The sequence below is a fragment of the Mustelus asterias genome, unplaced genomic scaffold (assembly GCF_964213995.1).
Source record: "Mustelus asterias unplaced genomic scaffold, sMusAst1.hap1.1 HAP1_SCAFFOLD_1059, whole genome shotgun sequence".
NCBI classification, from domain to species: domain Eukaryota; kingdom Metazoa; phylum Chordata; class Chondrichthyes; order Carcharhiniformes; family Triakidae; genus Mustelus; species Mustelus asterias.
In genome coordinates this window covers 91,417-115,621 of record NW_027591004.1, presented here as the reverse complement: position 1 = coordinate 115,621, position 24,205 = coordinate 91,417, and the positions used below count along the sequence as shown (strand labels likewise).

General features: G+C 53.2%; 1 protein-coding gene across 1 annotated transcript in view; it reads left to right on the top strand.

Moving 5' to 3' along the window:
* LOC144487821 (sulfotransferase 1A1-like) overlaps nucleotides 1-21,911 on the top strand; it is a gene marked incomplete at its 5' end in the record, with an annotated part of 37,316 nt that extends 15,405 nt beyond the window's left edge. Inside the window, 1 exon segment of the mRNA XM_078205894.1 lies at nucleotides 21,686-21,911. Within this exon segment, the coding sequence (XP_078062020.1) occupies nucleotides 21,686-21,804 (119 nt within the window).
* Between the last annotated feature and the right edge of the window lie 2,294 nt (nucleotides 21,912-24,205).

Sequence of the window (24,205 nt, the reverse complement as noted above, 5' to 3'; positions counted from 1 at the left end):
AGGTACAGCACGGGGTTCGATACAGAGTAAAGCTCCCTCCACACTGTCCCCCATCAAACACTCCCAGGACAGGTACAGCACGGGGTTAGATACAGAGTAAAGCTCCCTCTACACTGTCCCCATCAAACACTCCCAGGACAGGTACAGCACGGGGTTAGATACAGAGTAAAGCTCCCTCCAGACTGTCCCCCATCAAACACTCCCAGGACAGGTACAGCACGGGGTTAGATACAGAGTAAAGCTCCCTCTACACTGTCCCCCATCAAACACTCCCAGGACTGGTACAGCATGGGGTTAGATACAGAGTAAAGCTCCCTCTACACTGTCCCCCATCAAACACTCCCAGGACAGGTACAGCACGGGGTTAGATACAGAGTAAAGCTCCCTCTACACTGTCCCCATCAAACACTCCCAGGACAGGTACAGCACGGGGTTAGATACAGAGTAAAGCTCCCTCTGCACTGTCCCCATCAAAAACTCCCAAGACAGGTACATCACGGGGTTAGATACAGAGTAAAGCTCCCTCTACACTGTCCCCCATCAAACACTCCCAGGACAGGTACAGCACGGGGTTAGATACAGAGTAAAGCTCCCTCCACACTGTCCCCCATCAAACACTCTCAGGACAGGTGCAGCACGGGGTTCGATACAGAGTAAAGCTCCCTCCACACTGTCCCCCATCAAACACTCCCAGGACAGGTACAGCACGGGGTAAGATACAGAGTAAAGCTCCCTCCAGACTGTCCCCCATCAAACACTCCCAGGACAGGTACAGCACGGGGTTAGATACAGAGTAAAGCTCCCTCTACACTGTCCCCCATCAAACACTCCCAGGGCAGGTAGAGCACGGGGTTAGATACAGAGTAAAGCTCCCTCTACACTGTCCCCATCAAACACTCCCAGGACAGGTACAGCACGGGGTTAGATTCAGAGTAAAGCTCCCTCTACACTGTCCCCCATCAAACACTCCCAGGACAGGGACAGCACGGGGTTAGATACAGAGTAAAGCTCCCTCTACACTGTCCCCATCAAACACTCCCAGGACAGGTACAGCACGGGGTTAGATACAGAGTAAAGCTCCCTCTACACTGTCCCCATCAAACACTCCCAGGACAGGTACTGCACGGGGTTTGATACAGAGTAAAGCTCCCTCTACACTGTCCCCCATCAAACACTCCCAGGACAGGTACAGCACGGGGTTAGATACAGAGTAAAGCTCCCTCTACACTGTCCCCATCAAACACTCCCAGGACAGGAACAGCACGGGGTTAGATACAGAGTAAAGCTCCCTCTCCACTGTCCCCATCAAACACTCCCAGGACAGGTACAGCACGGGGTTAGATACAGAGTAAAGCTCCCTCTACACTGTCCCCCATCAAACACTCCCAGGACAGGTACAGCACGGGGTTAGATACAGAGTAAAGCTCCCTCTACACTGTCCCCATCAAACACTCCCAGGACAGGAACAGCACGGGGTTAGATACAGAGTAAAGCTCCCTCTACACTGTCCCTCGTCAAACACTCCCAGGACAGGTACAGCACGGGGTTAGATACAGAGTAAAGCTCCCTCTACACTGTCCCCCATCAAACACTCCCAGGACAGGTACAGCACGGGGTTAGATACAGAGTAAAGCTCCCTCTACACTGTCCCCCATCAAACACTCCCAGGACAGGTACAGCACGGGGTTAGATACAGAGTAAAGCTCCCTCTACACTGTCCCCATCAAACACTCCCAGGACAGGAACAGCACGGGGTTAGATACAGAGTAAAGCTCCCTCTACACTGTCCCCCGTCAAACACTCCCAGGACAGGTACAGCACGGGGTTAGATACAGAGTAAAGCTCCCTCGACACTGTCCCCATCAAACACTCCCAGGACAGCTACAGCACGGGGTTAGATACAGAGTAAAGCTCCCTCTACACTGTCCCCCATCAAACACTCCCAGGACAGGTACAGCACGGGGTTAGATACAGAGTAAAGCTCCCTCGACACTGTCCCCATCAAACACTCCCAGGACAGGTACAGCACGGGGTTAGATACAGAGTAAAGCTCCCTCTACACTTTCCCCCATCAAACACTCCCAGGACAGGTACAGCACGGGGTTAGATACAGAGTAAAGCTCCCTCTACACTGTCCCCCATCAAACACTCCCAGGACAGGTACAACACGGGGTTAGATACAGAGTAAAGCTCCCTCTACACTGTCCCCCATCAAACACTCCCAGGACAGGTACAGCACGGGGTTAGATACAGAGTAAAGCTCCCTCTACACTGTCCCCCATCAAACACTCCCAGGACAGGTACAACACGGGGTTAGATACAGAGTAAAGCTCCCTCTACACTGTCCCCCATCAAACACTCCCAGGACAGGTACAGCACGGGGTTAGATACAGAGTAAAGCTCCCTCTACACTGTCCCCATCAAACACTCCCAGGACAGGTACAGCACGGGGTTAGATACAGAGTAAAGCTCCCTCTACACTGTCCCCCATCAAACACTCCCAGGACAGGTACAGCACGGGGTTAGATACAGAGTAAAGCTCCCTCTGCACTGTCCCCATCAAAGACTCCCAGGACAGGTACAGCACGGGGTTAGATACAGAGTAAAGCTCCCTCTACACTGTCCCCATCAAACACTCCCAGGACAGGTACAACACGGGGTTAGATACAGAGTAAAGCTCCCTCTGCACTGTCCCCATCAAACACTCCCACGACAGGTACAGCACAGGGTTAGATACAGAGTAAAGCTCCCTCCACACTGTCCCCCATCAAACACTCTCAGGACAGGTACAGCACGGGGTTAGAAACAGAGTAAAGCTCCCTCTACACTGTCCCCATCAAACACTCCCAGGACAGGTACAGCACGGGGTTAGATACAGAGTAAAGCTCCCTCCAGACTGTCCCCCATCAAACACTCCCAGGACAGGTAGAGCACAGGGTTAGATACAGAGTAAAGCTCCCTCTACACTGTCCCCCATCAAACACTCCCAGGGCAGGTACAGCACGGGGTTAGATACAGAGTAAAGCTCCCTCTACACTGTCCCCATCAAACACTCCCAGGACAGGTACAGCACGGGGTTAGATACAGAGTAAAGCTCCCTCCACACTGTCCCCCATCAAACACTCTCAGGACAGGTACAGCACGGGGTTCGATACAGAGTAAAGCTCCCTCCACACTGTCCCCCATCAAACACTCCCAGGACAGGTACAGCACGGGGTTAGATACAGAGTAAAGCTCCCTCTGCACTGTCCCCATCAAACACTCCCAGGACAGGTACAGCACGGGGTTAGATACAGAGTAAAGCTCCCTCCAGACTGTCCCCCATCAAACACTCCCAGGACAGGTACAGCACGGGGTTAGATACAGAGTAAAGCTCCCTCTACACTGTCCCCCATCAAACACTCCCAGGGCAGGTACAGCACGGGGTTAGATACAGAGTAAAGCTCCCTCTACACTGTCCCCCATCAAACACCCCCAGGACTGGTACAGCATGGGGTTAGATACAGAGTAAAGCTCCCTCTACACTGTCCCCCATCAAACACTCCCAGGACAGGTACAGCACGGGGTTAGATACAGAGTAAAGCTCCCTCTACACTGTCCCCATCAAACACTCCCAGGACAGGTACAGCACGGGGTTAGATACAGAGTAAAGCTCCCTCTGCACTGTCCCCATCAAAAACTCCCAAGACAGGTACATCACGGGGTTAGATACAGAGTAAAGCTCCCTCTACACTGTCCCCATCAAACACTCCCAGGACAGGTACAGCACGGGGTTAGATACAGAGTAAAGCTCCCTCCACACTGTCCCCCATCAAACACTCTCAGGACAGGTGCAGCACGGGGTTCGATACAGAGTAAAGCTCCCTCCACACTGTCCCCCATCAAACACTCCCAGGACAGGTACAGCACGGGGTTAGATACAGAGTAAAGCTCCCTCCAGACTGTCCCCCATCAAACACTCCCAGGACAGGTACAGCACGGGGTTAGATACAGAGTAAAGCTCCCTCTACACTGTCCCCCATCAAACACTCCCAGGGCAGGTAGAGCACGGGGTTAGATACAGAGTAAAGCTCCCTCTACACTGTCCCCATCAAACACTCCCAGGACAGGTACAGCACGGGGTTAGATTCAGAGTAAAGCTCCCTCCACACTGTCCCCCATCAAACACTCTCAGGACAGGTACAGCACGGGGTTCGATACAGAGTAAGGCTCCCTCCACACTGTCCCCCATCAAACACTCCCAGGACAGGTACAGCACGGGGTTAGATACAGAGTAAAGCTCCCTCTACACTGTCCCTCATCAAACACTCCCAGGACAGGTACAGCACGGGGTTAGATACAGAGTAAAGCTCCCTCCAGACTGTCCCCCATCAAACACTCCCAGGACGGGTACAGCACGGGGTTAGATACAGAGTAAAGCTCCCTCGACACTGTCCCCCATCAAACACTCCCAGGGCAGGTACAGCACGGGGTTAGATACAGAGTAAAGCTCCCTCTACACTGTCCCCCATCAAACACCCCCAGGACTGGTACAGCATGGGGTTAGATACAGAGTAAAGCACCCTCTACACTGCCCGATCAAACACTCCCAGGACAGGTACAGCACGGGGTTAGATACAGAGTAAAGCTCCCTCTACACTGTCCCCCATCAAACACTCCCAGGGCAGGTACAGCACGGGGTTAGATACAGAGTAAAGCTCCCTCTACACTGTCCCCCATCAAACACTCCCAGGACAGGTACAGCACGGGGTTAGATACAGAGTAAAGCACCCTCTACACTGCCCGATCAAACACTCCCAGGACAGGTACAGCACGGGGTTAGATACAGAGTAAAGCTCCCTCTACAATGTCCCCATCAAACACTCCCAGGACAGGTACAGCACGGGGTTAGATACAGAGTAAAGCTCCCTCTACAATGTCCCCATCAAACACTCCCAGGACAGGTACAGCACGGGGTTAGATACAGAGTAAAGCTCCCTCTACAATGTCCCCATCAAACACTCCCAGGACAGGTACAGCACGGGGTTAGATACAGAGTGAAGCTCCCTCTACATTGTCCCCCATCAAACACTCCCAGGACAGGTACAGCACGGGGTTAGATACAGATTAAAGCACCCTCGACACTGCCCGATCAAACACTCCCAGGACAGGTACAGCACGGGGTTAGATACAGAGTAAAGCTCCCTCTACACTGTCCCGATCAAATGCTCCCAGGACAGGTACAGCACGGGGTTAGATACAGAGTAAAGCTCCCTCTACACTGTCCCCCATCAAACACTCCCAGGACAGGGACAGCACGGGGTTAGATACAGAGTAAAGCTCCCTCTACACTGTCCCCATCAAACACTCCCAGGACAGGTACAGCACGGTGTTAGATACAGAGTAAAGCTCCCTCGACACTGTCCCCCATCAAACACTCCCAGGACAGGTACAGCACAGGGTTAGATACAGAGTAAAGCTCCCTCTACAGTGTCCCCCATCAAACACTTCCAGGACAGGTACAGCACGGGGTAAGATACAGAGTAAAGCTCCCTGTACACTGTCCCCCATCAAACACTCCCAGGACAGGTACAGCACGGGGTTAGATACAGAGTAAAGCTCCCTCTACACTGTCCCCCATCAAACACTCGCAGGACAGGTACAGCACGGGGTTAGATACAGAGTAAAGCTCCCGCTACACTGTCCCCATCAAACACTCCCAGGACAGGTACAGCACGGGGTTAGATACAGAGTAAAGCACCCTCTACACTGCCCGATCAAACACTCCCAGGACAGGTACAGCACGGGGTTAGATACAGAGTAAAGCTCCCTCTACACTGTCCCCCATCAAACACTCCCAGGACAGGGACAGCACGGGGTTAGATACAGAGTAAAGCTCCCTCTACACTGTCCCCATCAAACACTCCCAGGACAGGTACAGCACGGTGTTAGATACAGAGTAAAGCTCCCTCTGCAATGTCCCCATCAAACACCCCCAGGACTGGTACAGCATGGGGTTAGATACAGAGTAAAGCTCCCTCTACACTGTCCCCATCAAACACTCCCAGGACAGGTACAGCATGGGGTTAGATACACAGTAAAGCTCCCTCTCCACTGTCCCCATCAAACACTCCCAGGACAGGTACAGCACGGGGTTAGATACAGAGTAAAGCTCCCTCTACACTGTCCCCCATCAAACACTCCCAGGACAGGTACAGCACGGGGTTAGATACAGAGTAAAGCTCCCTCTACACTGTCCCCCATCAAACACTCCCAGGACAGGTACAGCATGGGGTTAGATACAGAGTAAAGCTCCCTCTACACTGTCCCCCATCAAACACTCCCAGGACAGGTACAGCACGGGGTTAGATACAGAGTAAAGCTCCCTCTACACTGTCTCCATCAAACACTCCCAGGACAGGTACAGCATGGCGTTAGATACAGAGTAAAGCTCCCTCTACACTGTCCCCATCAAACACTCTCAGGACAGGTACAGCACGGGGTTCGATACAGAGTAAAGCTCCCTCCACACTGTCCCCCATCAAACACTCCCAGGACAGGTACAGCACGGGGTTAGATTCAGAGTAAAGCTCCCTCCACACTGTCCCCCATCAAACACTCTCAGGACAGGTACAGCACGGGGTTCGATACAGAGTAAAGGTCCCTCCACACTGTCCCCCATCAAACACTCCCAGGACAGGTACAGCACGGGGTTAGATACAGAGTAAAGCTCCCTCTACACTGTCCCTCATCAAACACTCCCAGGACAGGTACAGCACGGGGTTAGATACAGAGTAAAGCTCCCTCCAGACTGTCCCCATCAAACACTCCCAGGACGGGTACAGCACGGGGTTGGGTACAGCACGGGGCTAGGTACAGAGTAAAGCTCCCTCGACACTGTCCCCCATCAAACACTCCCAGGGCAGGTACAGCACGGGGTTAGATACAGTGTAAAGCTCCCTCTACACTGTCCCCCATCAAACACCCCCAGGACTGGTACAGCATGGGGTTAGATACAGAGTAAAGCACCCTCTACACTGCCCGATCAAACACTCCCAGGACAGGTACAGCACGGGGTTAGATACAGAGTAAAGCTCCCTCTACACTGTCCCCCATCAAACACTCCCAGGGCAGGTACAGCACGGGGTTAGATACAGAGTAAAGCACCCTCTACACTGCCCGATCAAACACTCCCAGGACAGGTACAGCACGGGGTTAGATACAGAGTAAAGCTCCCTCCAGACTGTCCCCCATCAAACACTCCCAGGACAGGTACAGCACGGGGTTAGATACAGAGTAAAGCTCCCTCTACAATGTCCCCATCAAACACTCCCAGGACAGGTACAGCACGGGGTTAGATACAGAGTAAAGCTCCCTCTACAATGTCCCCATCAAACACTCCCAGGACAGGTACAGCACGGGGTTAGATACAGAGTAAAGCTCCCTCTACACTGTCCCCCATCAAACACTCCCAGGACAGGTACAGCACGGGGTTAGATACAGAGTAAAGCTCCCTCTGCACTGTCCCCATCAAAGACTCCCAGGACAGGTACAGCACGGGGTTAGATACAGAGTAAAGCTCCCTCTACACTGTCCCCATCAAACACTCCCAGGACAGGTACAACACGGGGTTAGATACAGAGTAAAGCTCCCTCTGCACTGTCCCCATCAAACACTCCCACGACAGGTACAGCACAGGGTTAGATACAGAGTAAAGCTCCCTCCACACTGTCCCCCATCAAACACTCTCAGGACAGGTACAGCACGGGGTTAGAAACAGAGTAAAGCTCCCTCTACACTGTCCCCATCAAACACTCCCAGGACAGGTACAGCACGGGGTTAGATACAGAGTAAAGCTCCCTCCAGACTGTCCCCCATCAAACACTCCCAGGACAGGTAGAGCACAGGGTTAGATACAGAGTAAAGCTCCCTCTACACTGTCCCCCATCAAACACTCCCAGGGCAGGTACAGCACGGGGTTAGATACAGAGTAAAGCTCCCTCTACACTGTCCCCATCAAACACTCCCAGGACAGGTACAGCACGGGGTTAGATACAGAGTAAAGCTCCCTCCACACTGTCCCCCATCAAACACTCTCAGGACAGGTACAGCACGGGGTTCGATACAGAGTAAAGCTCCCTCCACACTGTCCCCCATCAAACACTCCCAGGACAGGTACAGCACGGGGTTAGATACAGAGTAAAGCTCCCTCTGCACTGTCCCCATCAAACACTCCCAGGACAGGTACAGCACGGGGTTAGATACAGAGTAAAGCTCCCTCCAGACTGTCCCCCATCAAACACTCCCAGGACAGGTACAGCACGGGGTTAGATACAGAGTAAAGCTCCCTCTACACTGTCCCCCATCAAACACTCCCAGGGCAGGTACAGCACGGGGTTAGATACAGAGTAAAGCTCCCTCTACACTGTCCCCCATCAAACACCCCCAGGACTGGTACAGCATGGGGTTAGATACAGAGTAAAGCTCCCTCTACACTGTCCCCCATCAAACACTCCCAGGACAGGTACAGCACGGGGTTAGATACAGAGTAAAGCTCCCTCTACACTGTCCCCATCAAACACTCCCAGGACAGGTACAGCACGGGGTTAGATACAGAGTAAAGCTCCCTCTGCACTGTCCCCATCAAAAACTCCCAAGACAGGTACATCACGGGGTTAGATACAGAGTAAAGCTCCCTCTACACTGTCCCCATCAAACACTCCCAGGACAGGTACAGCACGGGGTTAGATACAGAGTAAAGCTCCCTCCACACTGTCCCCCATCAAACACTCTCAGGACAGGTGCAGCACGGGGTTCGATACAGAGTAAAGCTCCCTCCACACTGTCCCCCATCAAACACTCCCAGGACAGGTACAGCACGGGGTTAGATACAGAGTAAAGCTCCCTCCAGACTGTCCCCCATCAAACACTCCCAGGACAGGTACAGCACGGGGTTAGATACAGAGTAAAGCTCCCTCTACACTGTCCCCCATCAAACACTCCCAGGGCAGGTAGAGCACGGGGTTAGATACAGAGTAAAGCTCCCTCTACACTGTCCCCATCAAACACTCCCAGGACAGGTACAGCACGGGGTTAGATTCAGAGTAAAGCTCCCTCCACACTGTCCCCCATCAAACACTCTCAGGACAGGTACAGCACGGGGTTCGATACAGAGTAAGGCTCCCTCCACACTGTCCCCCATCAAACACTCCCAGGACAGGTACAGCACGGGGTTAGATACAGAGTAAAGCTCCCTCTACACTGTCCCTCATCAAACACTCCCAGGACAGGTACAGCACGGGGTTAGATACAGAGTAAAGCTCCCTCCAGACTGTCCCCCATCAAACACTCCCAGGACGGGTACAGCACGGGGTTAGATACAGAGTAAAGCTCCCTCGACACTGTCCCCCATCAAACACTCCCAGGGCAGGTACAGCACGGGGTTAGATACAGAGTAAAGCTCCCTCTACACTGTCCCCCATCAAACACCCCCAGGACTGGTACAGCATGGGGTTAGATACAGAGTAAAGCACCCTCTACACTGCCCGATCAAACACTCCCAGGACAGGTACAGCACGGGGTTAGATACAGAGTAAAGCTCCCTCTACACTGTCCCCCATCAAACACTCCCAGGGCAGGTACAGCACGGGGTTAGATACAGAGTAAAGCTCCCTCTACACTGTCCCCCATCAAACACTCCCAGGACAGGTACAGCACGGGGTTAGATACAGAGTAAAGCACCCTCTACACTGCCCGATCAAACACTCCCAGGACAGGTACAGCACGGGGTTAGATACAGAGTAAAGCTCCCTCTACAATGTCCCCATCAAACACTCCCAGGACAGGTACAGCACGGGGTTAGATACAGAGTAAAGCTCCCTCTACAATGTCCCCATCAAACACTCCCAGGACAGGTACAGCACGGGGTTAGATACAGAGTAAAGCTCCCTCTACAATGTCCCCATCAAACACTCCCAGGACAGGTACAGCACGGGGTTAGATACAGAGTGAAGCTCCCTCTACATTGTCCCCCATCAAACACTCCCAGGACAGGTACAGCACGGGGTTAGATACAGATTAAAGCACCCTCGACACTGCCCGATCAAACACTCCCAGGACAGGTACAGCACGGGGTTAGATACAGAGTAAAGCTCCCTCTACACTGTCCCGATCAAATGCTCCCAGGACAGGTACAGCACGGGGTTAGATACAGAGTAAAGCTCCCTCTACACTGTCCCCCATCAAACACTCCCAGGACAGGGACAGCACGGGGTTAGATACAGAGTAAAGCTCCCTCTACACTGTCCCCATCAAACACTCCCAGGACAGGTACAGCACGGTGTTAGATACAGAGTAAAGCTCCCTCGACACTGTCCCCCATCAAACACTCCCAGGACAGGTACAGCACAGGGTTAGATACAGAGTAAAGCTCCCTCTACAGTGTCCCCCATCAAACACTTCCAGGACAGGTACAGCACGGGGTAAGATACAGAGTAAAGCTCCCTGTACACTGTCCCCCATCAAACACTCCCAGGACAGGTACAGCACGGGGTTAGATACAGAGTAAAGCTCCCTCTACACTGTCCCCCATCAAACACTCGCAGGACAGGTACAGCACGGGGTTAGATACAGAGTAAAGCTCCCGCTACACTGTCCCCATCAAACACTCCCAGGACAGGTACAGCACGGGGTTAGATACAGAGTAAAGCACCCTCTACACTGCCCGATCAAACACTCCCAGGACAGGTACAGCACGGGGTTAGATACAGAGTAAAGCTCCCTCTACACTGTCCCCCATCAAACACTCCCAGGACAGGGACAGCACGGGGTTAGATACAGAGTAAAGCTCCCTCTACACTGTCCCCATCAAACACTCCCAGGACAGGTACAGCACGGTGTTAGATACAGAGTAAAGCTCCCTCTGCAATGTCCCCATCAAACACCCCCAGGACTGGTACAGCATGGGGTTAGATACAGAGTAAAGCTCCCTCTACACTGTCCCCATCAAACACTCCCAGGACAGGAACAGCATGGGGTTAGATACACAGTAAAGCTCCCTCTCCACTGTCCCCATCAAACACTCCCAGGACAGGTACAGCACGGGGTTAGATACAGAGTAAAGCTCCCTCTACACTGTCCCCCATCAAACACTCCCAGGACAGGTACAGCACGGGGTTAGATACAGAGTAAAGCTCCCTCTACACTGTCCCCCATCAAACACTCCCAGGACAGGTACAGCATGGGGTTAGATACAGAGTAAAGCTCCCTCTACACTGTCCCCCATCAAACACTCCCAGGACAGGTACAGCACGGGGTTAGATACAGAGTAAAGCTCCCTCTACACTGTCTCCATCAAACACTCCCAGGACAGGTACAGCATGGCGTTAGATACAGAGTAAAGCTCCCTCTACACTGTCCCCATCAAACACTCTCAGGACAGGTACAGCACGGGGTTCGATACAGAGTAAAGCTCCCTCCACACTGTCCCCCATCAAACACTCCCAGGACAGGTACAGCACGGGGTTAGATACAGAGTAAAGCTCCCTCTACACTGTCCCCCATCAAACACTCCCAGGGCAGGTACAGCACGGGGTTAGATACAGAGTAAAGCTCCCTCTACACTGTCCCCATCAAACACTCCCAGGACAGGTACAGCACGGGGTTAGATTCAGAGTAAAGCTCCCTCCACACTGTCCCCCATCAAACACTCTCAGGACAGGTACAGCACGGGGTTCGATACAGAGTAAAGGTCCCTCCACACTGTCCCCCATCAAACACTCCCAGGACAGGTACAGCACGGGGTTAGATACAGAGTAAAGCTCCCTCTACACTGTCCCTCATCAAACACTCCCAGGACAGGTACAGCACGGGGTTAGATACAGAGTAAAGCTCCCTCCAGACTGTCCCCCATCAAACACTCCCAGGACGGGTACAGCACGGGGTTGGGTACAGCACGGGGCTAGGTACAGAGTAAAGCTCCCTCGACACTGTCCCCCATCAAACACTCCCAGGGCAGGTACAGCACGGGGTTAGATACAGTGTAAAGCTCCCTCTACACTGTCCCCCATCAAACACCCCCAGGACTGGTACAGCATGGGGTTAGATACAGAGTAAAGCACCCTCTACACTGCCCGATCAAACACTCCCAGGACAGGTACAGCACGGGGTTAGATACAGAGTAAAGCTCCCTCTACACTGTCCCCCATCAAACACTCCCAGGGCAGGTACAGCACGGGGTTAGATACAGAGTAAAGCACCCTCTACACTGCCCGATCAAACACTCCCAGGACAGGTACAGCACGGGGTTAGATACAGAGTAAAGCTCCCTCCAGACTGTCCCCCATCAAACACTCCCAGGACAGGTACAGCACGGGGTTAGATACAGAGTAAAGCTCCCTCTACAATGTCCCCATCAAACACTCCCAGGACAGGTACAGCACGGGGTTAGATACAGAGTAAAGCTCCCTCTACAATGTCCCCATCAAACACTCCCAGGACAGGTACAGCACGGGGTTAGATACAGAGTGAAGCTCCCTCTACATTGTCCCCCATCAAACACTCCCAGGACAGGTACAGCACGGGGTTAGATACAGATTAAAGCACCCTCTACACTGCCCGATCAAACACTCCCAGGACAGGTACAGCACGGGGTTAGATACAGAGTAAAGCTCCCTCTACACTGTCCCGATCAAATGCTCCCAGGACAGGTACAGTACGGGGTTAGATACAGAGTAAAGCTCCCTCTACACTGTCCCCCATCAAACACTCCCAGGACAGGGACAGCACGGGGTTAGATACAGAGTAAAGCTCCCTCTACACTGTCCCCCATCAAACACCCCCAGGACTGGTACAGCATGGGGTTAGATACAGAGTAAAGCTCCCTCTACACTGTCCCCATCAAACACTCCCAGGACAGGTACAGCATGGGGTTAGATACACAGTAAAGCTCCCTCTCCACTGTCCCCATCAAACACTCCCAGGACAGGTACAGCACGGGGTTAGATACAGAGTAAAGCTCCCTCTACACTGTTCCCCATCAAACACTCCCAGGACAGGTACAGCACGGGGTTAGATACAGAGTAAAGCTCCCTCTACACTGTCCCCCATCAAACACTCCCAGGACAGGTACAGCATGGGGTTAGATACAGAGTAAAGCTCCCTCTACACTGTCCCCCATCAAACACTCCCAGGACAGGTACAGCACGGGGTTAGATACAGAGTAAAGCTCCCTCTACACTGTCCCTCATCAAACACTCCCAGGACAGGTACAGCACGGGGTTAGATACAGAGTAAAGCTCCCTCCAGACTGTCCCCCATCAAACACTCCCAGGACAGGTACAGCACGGGGTTAGATACAGAGTAAAGCTCCCTCTACACTGTCCCCCATCAAACACTCCCAGGGCAGGTACAGCACGGGGTTAGATACAGAGTAAAGCTCCCTCTACACTGTCCCCCATCAAACACCCCCAGGACTGGTACAGCATGGGGTTAGATACAGAGTAAAGCTCCCTCTACACTGTCCCCCATCAAACACTCCCAGGACAGGTACAGCACGGGGTTAGATACAGAGTAAAGCCCCCTCTACACTGTCCCCCATCAAACACTCCCAGGACAGGTACAGCACGGGGTTAGATACAGAGTAAAGCTCCCTCCACACTGTCCCCCATCAAACACTCCCAGGACAGGGACAGCACGGGGTTAGATACAGAGTAAAGCTCCCTCCAGACTGTCCCCCATCATACACTCCCAGGACAGGTACAGCACGGGGTTAGATACAGAGTAAAGCTCCCTCTACAATGTCCCCATCAAACACTCCCAGGACAGGTACAGCACGGGGTTAGATACAGAGTAAAGCTCCCTCTACAATGTCCCCATCAAACACTCCCAGGACAGGTACAGCACGGGGTTAGATACAGAGTGAAGCTCCCTCTACATTGTCCCCCATCAAACACTCCCAGGACAGGTACAGCACGGGGTTAGATACAGATTAAAGCACCCTCTACACTGCCCGATCAAACACTCCCAGGACAGGTACAGCACGGGGCTAGATACAGAGTAAAGCTCCCTCTACACTGTCCCGATCAAATGCTCCCAGGACAGGTACAGCACGGGGTTAGATACAGAGTAAAGCTCCCTCTACACTGTCCCCCATCAAACACTCCCAGGACAGGGACAGCACGGGGTTAGATACAGAGTAAAGCTCCCTCTACACTGTCCCCCATCAAACACTCCCAGGACAGGGACAGCACGGGGTTAGATACAGAGTAAAGCTCCCTCTACACTGTCCCCCATCAAACACTCCCAGGACAGGTACAGCACGGGGTTAGATACAGAGTAAAGCTCCCTCGACACTGTCCCCCATCAAACACTCCCAGGACAGGTACAGCACGGTGTTAGATACAGAGTAAAGCTCCCTCGACACTGTCCCCCATCTAACACTCCCAGGACAGGTACAGCACGGGGTTAGATACAGAGTAAAGCTCCCTCTACAGTGTCCCCCATCAAACACTTCCAGGACAGGTACAGCACGGGGTTAGATACAGAGTAAAGCTCCCTGTACACTGTCCCCCATCAAATACTCCCAGGACAGGTACAGCACGGGGTTAGATACAGAGTAAAGCTCCCTCTACACTGTCCCCCATCAAACACTCCCAGGACAGGTACAGCACGGGGTTAGATACAGAGTAAAGCTCCCGCTTCACTGTCCCCATCAAACACTCCCAGGACAGGTACAGCACGGGGTTAGATACAGAGTAAAGCACCCTCTACACTGCCCGATCAAACACTCCCAGGACAGGTACAGCACGGGGTTAGATACAGAGTAAAGCTCCCTCTACACTGTCCCCCATCAAACACTCCCAGGACAGGTACAGCACGGGGTTAGATACAGAGTAAAGCTCCCTCCACATTGTCCCCCATCAAACACTCCCAGGACAGGGACAGCACGGGGTTAGATACAGAGTAAAGCTCCCTCCAGACTGTCCCCCATCAAACACTCCCAGGACAGGTACAGCACGGGGTTAGATACAGAGTAAAGCTCCCTCTACAATGTCCCCATCAAACACTCCCAGGACAGGTACAGCACGGGGTTAGATACAGAGTAAAGCTCCCTCTACAATGTCCCCATCAAACACTCCCAGGACAGGTACAGCACGGGGTTAGATACAGAGTGAAGCTCCCTCTACATTGTCCCCCATCAAACACTCCCAGGACAGGTACAGCACGGGGTTAGATACAGATTAAAGCACCCTCTACACTGCCCGATCAAACACTCCCAGGACAGGTACAGCACGGGGCTAGATACAGAGTAAAGCTCCCTCTACACTGTCCCGATCAAATGCTCCCAGGACAGGTACAGCACGGGGTTCGATACAGAGTAAAGCTCCCTCTACACTGTCCCCCATCAAACACTCCCAGGACAGGGACAGCACGGGGTTAGATACAGAGTAAAGCTCCCTCTACACTGTCCCCCATCAAACACTCCCAGGACAGGTACAGCACGGGGTTAGATACAGAGTAAAGCTCCCTCGACACTGTCCCCCATCAAACACTCCCAGGACAGGTACAGCACGGTGTTAGATACAGAGTAAAGCTCCCTCGACACTGTCCCCCATCTAACACTCCCAGGACAGGTACAGCACGGGGTTAGATACAGAGTAAAGCTCCCTCTACAGTGTCCCCCATCAAACACTTCCAGGACAGGTACAGCACGGGGTTAGATACAGAGTAAAGCTCCCTGTACACTGTCCCCCATCAAATACTCCCAGGACAGGTACAGCACGGGGTTAGATACAGAGTAAAGCTCCCTCTACACTGTCCCCCATCAAACACTCCCAGGACAGGTACAGCACGGGGTTAGATACAGACTAAAGCTCCCGCTTCACTGTCCCCATCAAACACTCCCAGGACAGGTACAGCACGGGGTTAGATACAGAGTAAAGCACCCTCTACACAGCCCGATCAAACACTCCCAGGACAGGTACAGCACGGGGTTAGATACAGAGTAAAGCTCCCTCTACACTGTCCCCCATCAAACACTCCCAGGACAGGTACAGCACGGCGTTAGATACAGAGTAAAGCTCCCTCTACACTGTCCCCATCAAACACTCCCAGGACAGGTACAGCACGGGGTTAGATACAGAGTAAAGCTCCCTCGACACTGTCCCCCATCAAACACTCCCAGGACAGGTACAGCACGGGGTTAGATACAGAGTAAAGCTCCCTCTACACTGTCCCCCATCAAACACTCCCAGGACAGGTACAGCACGGGGTTAGATACAGAGTAAAGCTCCCTCTACACTGTCCCCATCAAACACTCCCAGGACAGGTACAGCACGGGGTTAGATACAGAGTAAAGCTCCCTCTGCACTGTCCCCCATCAAACACTCCCAGGACAGGTACAGCACGGGGTTAGATACAGAGTAAAGCTCCCTCTACACTGTCCCCCATCAAACACCCCCAGGACTGGTACAGCATGGGGTTAGATACGGAGTAAAGCTCCCTCTACACTGTCCCCATCAAACACTCCCAGGACAGGTACAGCACTGGGTTAGATACACAGTAAAGCTCCCTCTCCACTGTCCCCATCAAACACTCCCAGGACAGGTACAGCACGGGGTTAGATACAGAGTAAAGCTCCCTCTACACTGTCCCCCATCAAACACTCCCAGGACAGGTACAGCACGGGGTTAGATACAGAGTAAAGCTCCCTCCAGACTGTCCCCCATCAAACACTCCCAGGACAGGTACAGCACGGGGTTAGATACAGAGTAAAGCTCCCTCTACACTGTCCCCCATCAAACACTCCCAGGGCAGGTACAGCACGGGGTTAGATACAGAGTAAAGCTCCCTCTACACTGTCCTCCATCAAACACCCCCAGGACTGGTACAGCATGGGGTTAGATACAGAGTAAAGCTCCCTCTACACTGTCCCCCATCAAACACTCCCAGGACAGGTACAGCACGGGGTTAGATACAGAGTAAAGCCCCCTCTACACTGCCCGATCAAACACTCCCAGGACAGGTACAGCACGGGGTTAGATACAGAGTAAAGCTCCCTCCAGACTGTCCCCCATCAAACACTCCCAGGACAGGTACAGCACGGGGTTAGATACAGAGTAAAGCTCCCTCTACAATGTCCCCATCAAACACTCCCAGGACAGGTACAGCACGGGGTTAGATACAGAGTAAAGCTCCCTCTACAATGTCCCCATCAAACAGTCCCAGGACAGGTACAGCACGGGGTTAGATACAGAGTGAAGCTCCCTCTACATTGTCCCCCATCAAACACTCCCAGGACAGGTACAGCACGGGGTTAGATACAGATTAAAGCACCCTCTACACTGCCCGATCAAACACTCCCAGGACAGGTACAGCACGGGGTTAGATACAGAGTAATGCTCCCTCTACACTGTCCCGATCAAATGCTCCCAGGACAGGTACAGCACGGGGTTAGATACAGAGTAAAGCTCCCTCTACACTGTCCCCCATCAAACACTCCCAGGACAGGGACAGCACGGGGTTAGATACAGAGTAAAGCTCCCTCGACACTGTCCCCCATCAAACACTCCCAGGACAGGTACAGCACGGGGTTAGATACAGAGTAAAGCTCCCTCTACACTGTCCCCCATCAAACACTCCCAGGACAGGTACAGCACGGGGTTAGATACAGAGTAAAGCTCCCTCTACACTGTCCCCATCAAACACTCCCAGGACAGGTACAGCACGGGGTTAGATACAGAGTAAAGCTCCCTCTGCACTGTCCCCCATCAAACACTCCCAGGACAGGTACAGCACGGGGTTAGATACAGAGTAAAGCTCCCTCTACACTGTCCCCCATCAAACACCCCCAGGACTGGTACAGCATGGGGTTAGATACGGAGTAAAGCTCCCTCTACACTGTCCCCATCAAACACTCCCAGGACAGGTACAGCACTGGGTTAGATACACAGTAAAGCTCCCTCTCCACTGTCCCCATCAAACACTCCCAGGACAGGTACAGCACGGGGTTAGATACAGAGTAAAGCTCCCTCTACACTGTCCCCCATCAAACACTCCCAGGACAGGTACAGCACGGGGTTAGATACAGAGTAAAGCTCCCTCCAGACTGTCCCCCATCAAACACTCCCAGGACAGGTACAGCACGGGGTTAGATACAGAGTAAAGCTCCCTCTACACTGTCCCCCATCAAACACTCCCAGGGCAGGTACAGCACGGGGTTAGATACAGAGTAAAGCTCCCTCTACACTGTCCTCCATCAAACACCCCCAGGACTGGTACAGCATGGGGTTAGATACAGAGTAAAGCTCCCTCTACACTGTCCCCCATCAAACACTCCCAGGACAGGTACAGCACGGGGTTAGATACAGAGTAAAGCCCCCTCTACACTGCCCGATCAAACACTCCCAGGACAGGTACAGCACGGGGTTAGATACAGAGTAAAGCTCCCTCCAGACTGTCCCCCATCAAACACTCCCAGGACAGGTACAGCACGAGGTTAGATACAGAGTAAAGCTCCCTCTACAATGTCCCCATCAAACACTCCCAGGACAGGTACAGCACGGGGTTAGATACAGAGTAAAGCTCCCTCTACAATGTCCCCATCAAACAGTCCCAGGACAGGTACAGCACGGGGTTAGATACAGAGTGAAGCTCCCTCTACATTGTCCCCCATCAAACACTCCCAGGACAGGTACAGCACGGGGTTAGATACAGATTAAAGCACCCTCTACACTGCCCGATCAAACACTCCCAGGACAGGTACAGCACGGGGTTAGATACAGAGTAATGCTCCCTCTACACTGTCCCGATCAAATGCTCCCAGGACAGGTACAGCACGGGGTTAGATACAGAGTAAAGCTCCCTCTACACTGTCCCCCATCAAACACTCCCAGGACAGGGACAGCACGGGGTTAGATACAGAGTAAAGCTCCCTCTACACTGTCCCCCATCAAACACTCCCAGGACAGGTACAGCACGGGGTTAGATACAGAGTAAAGCTCCCGCTACACTGTCCCCATCAAACACTCCCAGGACAGGAACAGCACGGGGTTAGATACAGAGTAAAGCACCCTCGACACTGCCCGATCAAACACTCCCAGGACAGGTACAGCACGGGGTTAGATACAGAGTAAAGCTCCCTCTACACTGTCCCCCATCAAACACTCCCAGGACAGGGACAGCACGGGGTTAGATACAGAGTAAAGCTCCCTCTACACTGTCCCCATCAAACACTCCCAGGACAGGTACAGCACGGGGTTAGATACAGAGTAAAGCTCCCTCGACACTGTCCCCCATCAAACACTCCCAGGACAGGTACAGCACGGGGTTAGATACAGAGGAAAGCTCCCTCTACACTGTCCCCCATCAAACACTCCCAGGACAGGTACAGCACGGGGTTAGATACAGAGTAAAGCTCCCTCTGCACTGTCCCCCATCAAACACTCCCAGTACAGGTACAGCACGGGGTTAGATACAGAGTAAAGCTCCCTCTACACTGTCCCCCATCAAACACCCCCAGGACTGGTACAGCATGGGGTTAGATACAGAGTAAAGCTCCCTCTACACTGTCCCCATCAAACACTCCCAGGACAGGTACAGCACGGGGTTAGATACAGAGTAAAGCTCCCTCTACACTGTCCCCCATTAAACACTCCCAGGACAGGTACAGCACGGGGTTAGATACAGAGTAAAGCTCCCTCTCCACTGTCCCCCATCAAACACTCCCAGGACAGGTACAGCATGGGGTTAGATACAGAGTAAAGCTCCCTCTACACTGTCCCCCATCAAACACTCCCAGGACAGGTCCAGCACGGGGTTAGATACTGAGTAAAGCTCCCTCTACACTGTCTCCATCAAACACTCCCAGGACAGGTACAGCACGGGGTTAGATACAGAGTAAAGCTCCCTCTACACTGTCCCCATCAAACACTCCCAGGACAGGTACAGCATGAAGTTAGATACAGAGTAAAGCTCCCTCTACACTGTCCCCATCAAACACTCCCAGGACAGGTACAGCACGGGGTTAGATACAGAGTAAAGCTCCCTCTACACTGTCCCCATCAAACACTCCCAGGACAGGTACAGCACGGGGTTAGATACAGAGTAAAGCTCCCTCTACACTGTCCCCCATTAAACACTCCCAGGACAGGTACAGCACGGGGTTAGATACAGAGTAAAGCTCCCTCTACACTGTCCCCCATCAAACACTCCCAGGACAGGTACAGCACGGGGTTAGGTACAGAGTAAAGCTCCCTCTACACTGTCCCCCATCAAACACTCCCAGGACAGGTACAGCACGGGGTTAGGTACGGGGGGCTTGCTCAGACATATTGAGGGGTTTGTGGTGTTTGACAAGTCTATGATGTGCGAGGAACAGGTGGGAACGGTGTGGTGGTGGGTGGAGGGGCGGGAGGTGTCGGGCAAGCTTGTCTAGTGGGGCGGGGGTGGTGGGACGTACTGCGTGCGTTGACTAGATGGGGAGAATCAGTTGACCTCGAAGGGGAGGGAGGAGAGGATCGGTTGAGTGAGCGGTTGGAGTGCGTGTAGGCACAGTGGCTTTGGACTGAGTGGGGAGATGGGCAGGAGAGTGGGACTGATGACCATGTCTCTGGGCACTGGGTTGGCACGAATGAGGGGTTTGTCTTGTATCTTTGGGCCCCTGGCGAGTGGGTGCGAATTGCAGAGGGGGCAACTGGCACCGTGTCAACAAGGCCGAGGAAGCCAGTCCCTGAGGGAGTTATCACAACACCACGCTTTATTTTGGGCAGGTTTTCTATCGACCCCAATGGTGACCGCACACACATTGGGCTCCCCAAATGCCCGGCCTCACCCCTCCCCCGGGCTACCCTGTTCAATATTCTACTCGCAAGCTAAACTGAGCCTTCACCTTCTTCAGAGAGATGTCCGTTCCGGTTTGTGGCCAGGGAGTGTCGCTCGGTGTCGGGGAGGGTGGGATATCGGCACTAGGCCGGGATTGGAGCCTGGCCCTTTCCTGATCTCTGTGTTCAAGGCTTAGCACTGTGTGTAGATGGGATATTGGCACTAGGCCGGGATTGGAGCCTGGCCCTTTCCTGATCCCTGCGTCTGGGTCTCATCACAATGTGTAGATGGGATATTGGCACTAGGCCCGGATTGGAGCCTGGCCCTTTCCTGATCCCTGTGTCTGGGTCTCATCACAACGTGTAGATGGGATATTGGCACTAGGCCCGGATTGGAGCCTGGCCCTTTCCTGATCCCTGTGTCTGGATCTCAGCACTGCGTGTGGGTGGGATATCGGCACTAGGCCGGGATTGGAGCCTGCCACTTTCCTGATCCCTGTGTCTGGATCTCAGCACTGCGTGTGGGTGGGATATCAGCACTAGGCCGGGATTGGAGCCTGGCCCTTTCCTGATCCCTGTGTCTGGGTCTCAGCACTGCGTGTGGGTGGGATATTGGCACTAGGCCGGGATTGGAGCCTGGCCCTTTCCTGATCCCTGTGTCTGGGTCTCAGCACTGTGTGTGGGTGGGATATTGGCACTAGGCCGGGATTGGAGCCTGGCCCTTTCCTGATCCCTGTGTGTGGATCTTAGCACTGCGTGTGGGTGGGATATTGGCACTAGGCCGGGATTGGAGCCTGGCCCTTTCCTGGGGGAAGTCCCCGAGGCGGGAGAAGGCCTCCGGCTCCCAGGTCACGCTCGCTGACAGCTCTCTCTGTCTCTCCCCGCAGGCGAGGTGGGCGATTGGAAGAACCACTTCACCGTGGCTCAGGATGAGGCCTTCGAGGCTGACTATGCGCGGAGGATGAAGGGCTCGGACCTGCGATTCCGCACCGAGCTGCGGCAGTAGCTGCCGTGTCCCAACCCCGACGTCGAGGAGTCCATTCGGCCCTTCAAGGCTGCCCCAGTTGGTCGGAGGTCCCGGCTGATGAATCTGCAGACTCGCCAATCCTTCCTTGTCGACGGGGACTCCAATCCGCCGTTCTGAGTCTCCCAATTGAACCTGCTTTAAATCCCCTTGCGGGCAGAACCTCACCACAACTCGCTGCAAAACCCTCCATCTGCTTCCGTGGGACAGGCCCCTCAGCCCCTCTAATACTAGCTCGGTCTGGGCTCCTGCTCTGCCCAAGACCGCAAGGAACTACAAAGGGTTGTGAATGTAGCCCAGTCCCATCACGCAAACCAGCCTCCCATCCATCGACTCCGTCTACACTTCCCGCTGCCTCGGGGGAAAAGCAGCCGGCATAATCAAGGACCCCCCCCACGCAAAGAACAAAGAACAATACAGCACAGGAACAGGCTCTTCGGCCCTCCAAGCCCGCGCCGCTCCCCGGTCCAGGATTGAATCCTGAATCCAGGATCCCCGCCCAATTTTCCAGCCTATCTACATACCAATATCCTATCCACCGAGCTGTCCCTCACAGCTACGATGCTTTGTTCATTACAACCAATTAACTTACCCCCACCCCCCCATTCCAGACCATGTGATCTCCAGGGAGAGGCGAAAACCCAGAGTGAAAAACCCCAGGGCCAATATGGGGAAAAAAAATCTGGGAAATTCCTCTCCGACCCCCTGAGGCGATCGAAACGAGTCCAGGAGATCACAATGGCCCCGATCGGAAAATGCTTCCCAACCCTAGTCATTTCTACTTCCACGAACACCATATGAATTCCCTGCCCCCGAGACAGGTTCCCAACTATCCGCAGTCTCACTCTGTACTGGCACCAGCAAGATGATCATAGAATGAAGCCTTGAAACGAGAAACCAGGAACAATTAGCCCGCGCCGCTCCCTGGTCCAAACTAGACCACTCTTTTGTATCCCTCCATTCCCACTCCGTTCATATAGCTGTCTAGATAAGTCTTAAACGTTCCCAGTGTGTCCGCCTCCACCACCTTGCCCGGCAACACATTCCAGGCCCCCACGACCCTCTGTGTGAAATATGTCCTTCTGATATCTGTGTTAAACCTCCCCCCCTTCACCTTGAACCTATGACCCCTCGTGAACGTCACCACCGACCCGGGGAAAAGCTTCCCACCGTTCACCCTATCTATGCCTTTCATAATTTTATACACCTCTATTAAGTCTCCCCTCATCCTCCGTCTTTCCAAGGAGAACAACCCCAGTTTCCCCAATCTCTCCTCATAACCAAGCCCCTCCATACCAGGCAACATCCTGGTAAACCTCCTCTGTACTCTCTCCAAAGCCTCCACGTCCTTCTGGTAGTGTGGCGACCAGAACTGGACGCAGTATTCCAAATGCGGCCGAACCAACGTTCTATACATCTGCAACATCAGACCCCAACTTTTATACTCTATGCCCCGTCCTATAAAGGCAAGCATGCCATATGCCTTCTTCACCACCTTCTCCACCTGTGACGTCACCTTCAAAGATCTGTGGACTTGCACACCCAGGTCCCTCTGCGTCTCTACACCCTTTATGGTTCTTCCATTTATCGTGTAGCTCCTCCCTACATTATTCCCACCAAAATGCATCACTTCGCATTTATCAGGATTGAACTCCATCTGCCATTTCCTTGCCCAAATTTCCAGCCTATCTATATCCTTCTGTAGCCTCTGACAATGTTCCTCACTATCTGCAAGTCCTGCCAGTTTTGTGTCGTCCGCAAACTTACTGATCACCCCAGTTACTCCTTCTTCCAGATCATTTATATAAATCACAAACAGCAGAGGTCCCAATACAGAGCCCTCCGGTACACCACTAGTCACAGGCCTCCAGCCGGAAAAAGACCCTTCCACTACCACCCTCTGTCTTCTATGACCAAGCCAGTTCTCCACCCATCTAGCCACCTCCCCCTTTATCCCATGGGATCCAACCTTTTTCACTAGCCTACCATGAGGGACTTTGTCAAATGCTTTACTAAAGTCCATATAGACAACATCCACGGCCCTTCCTTCGTCAACCATTTTGGTCACTCCTTCAAAAAACACCACCAGGTTCGTGAGGCATGACCTCCCTCTCACAAAACCATGTTGACTATCGTTAATGAGTTTATTCCTTTCTAAATGCGCATACATCCTATCTTTAAGAATCTTCTCCAACAACTTCCCCACCACGGACGTCAAGCTCACCGGCCTATAATTACCCGGGTTATCCTTCCTACCCTTCTTAAATAACGGGACCACATTGGCTATCCTCCAATCCTCTGGGACCTCACCTGTGTCCAGTGACGAGACAAAGATTTGCGTCAGAGGCCCAACGATTTCACCTCTCGTCTCCCTGAGCAGCCT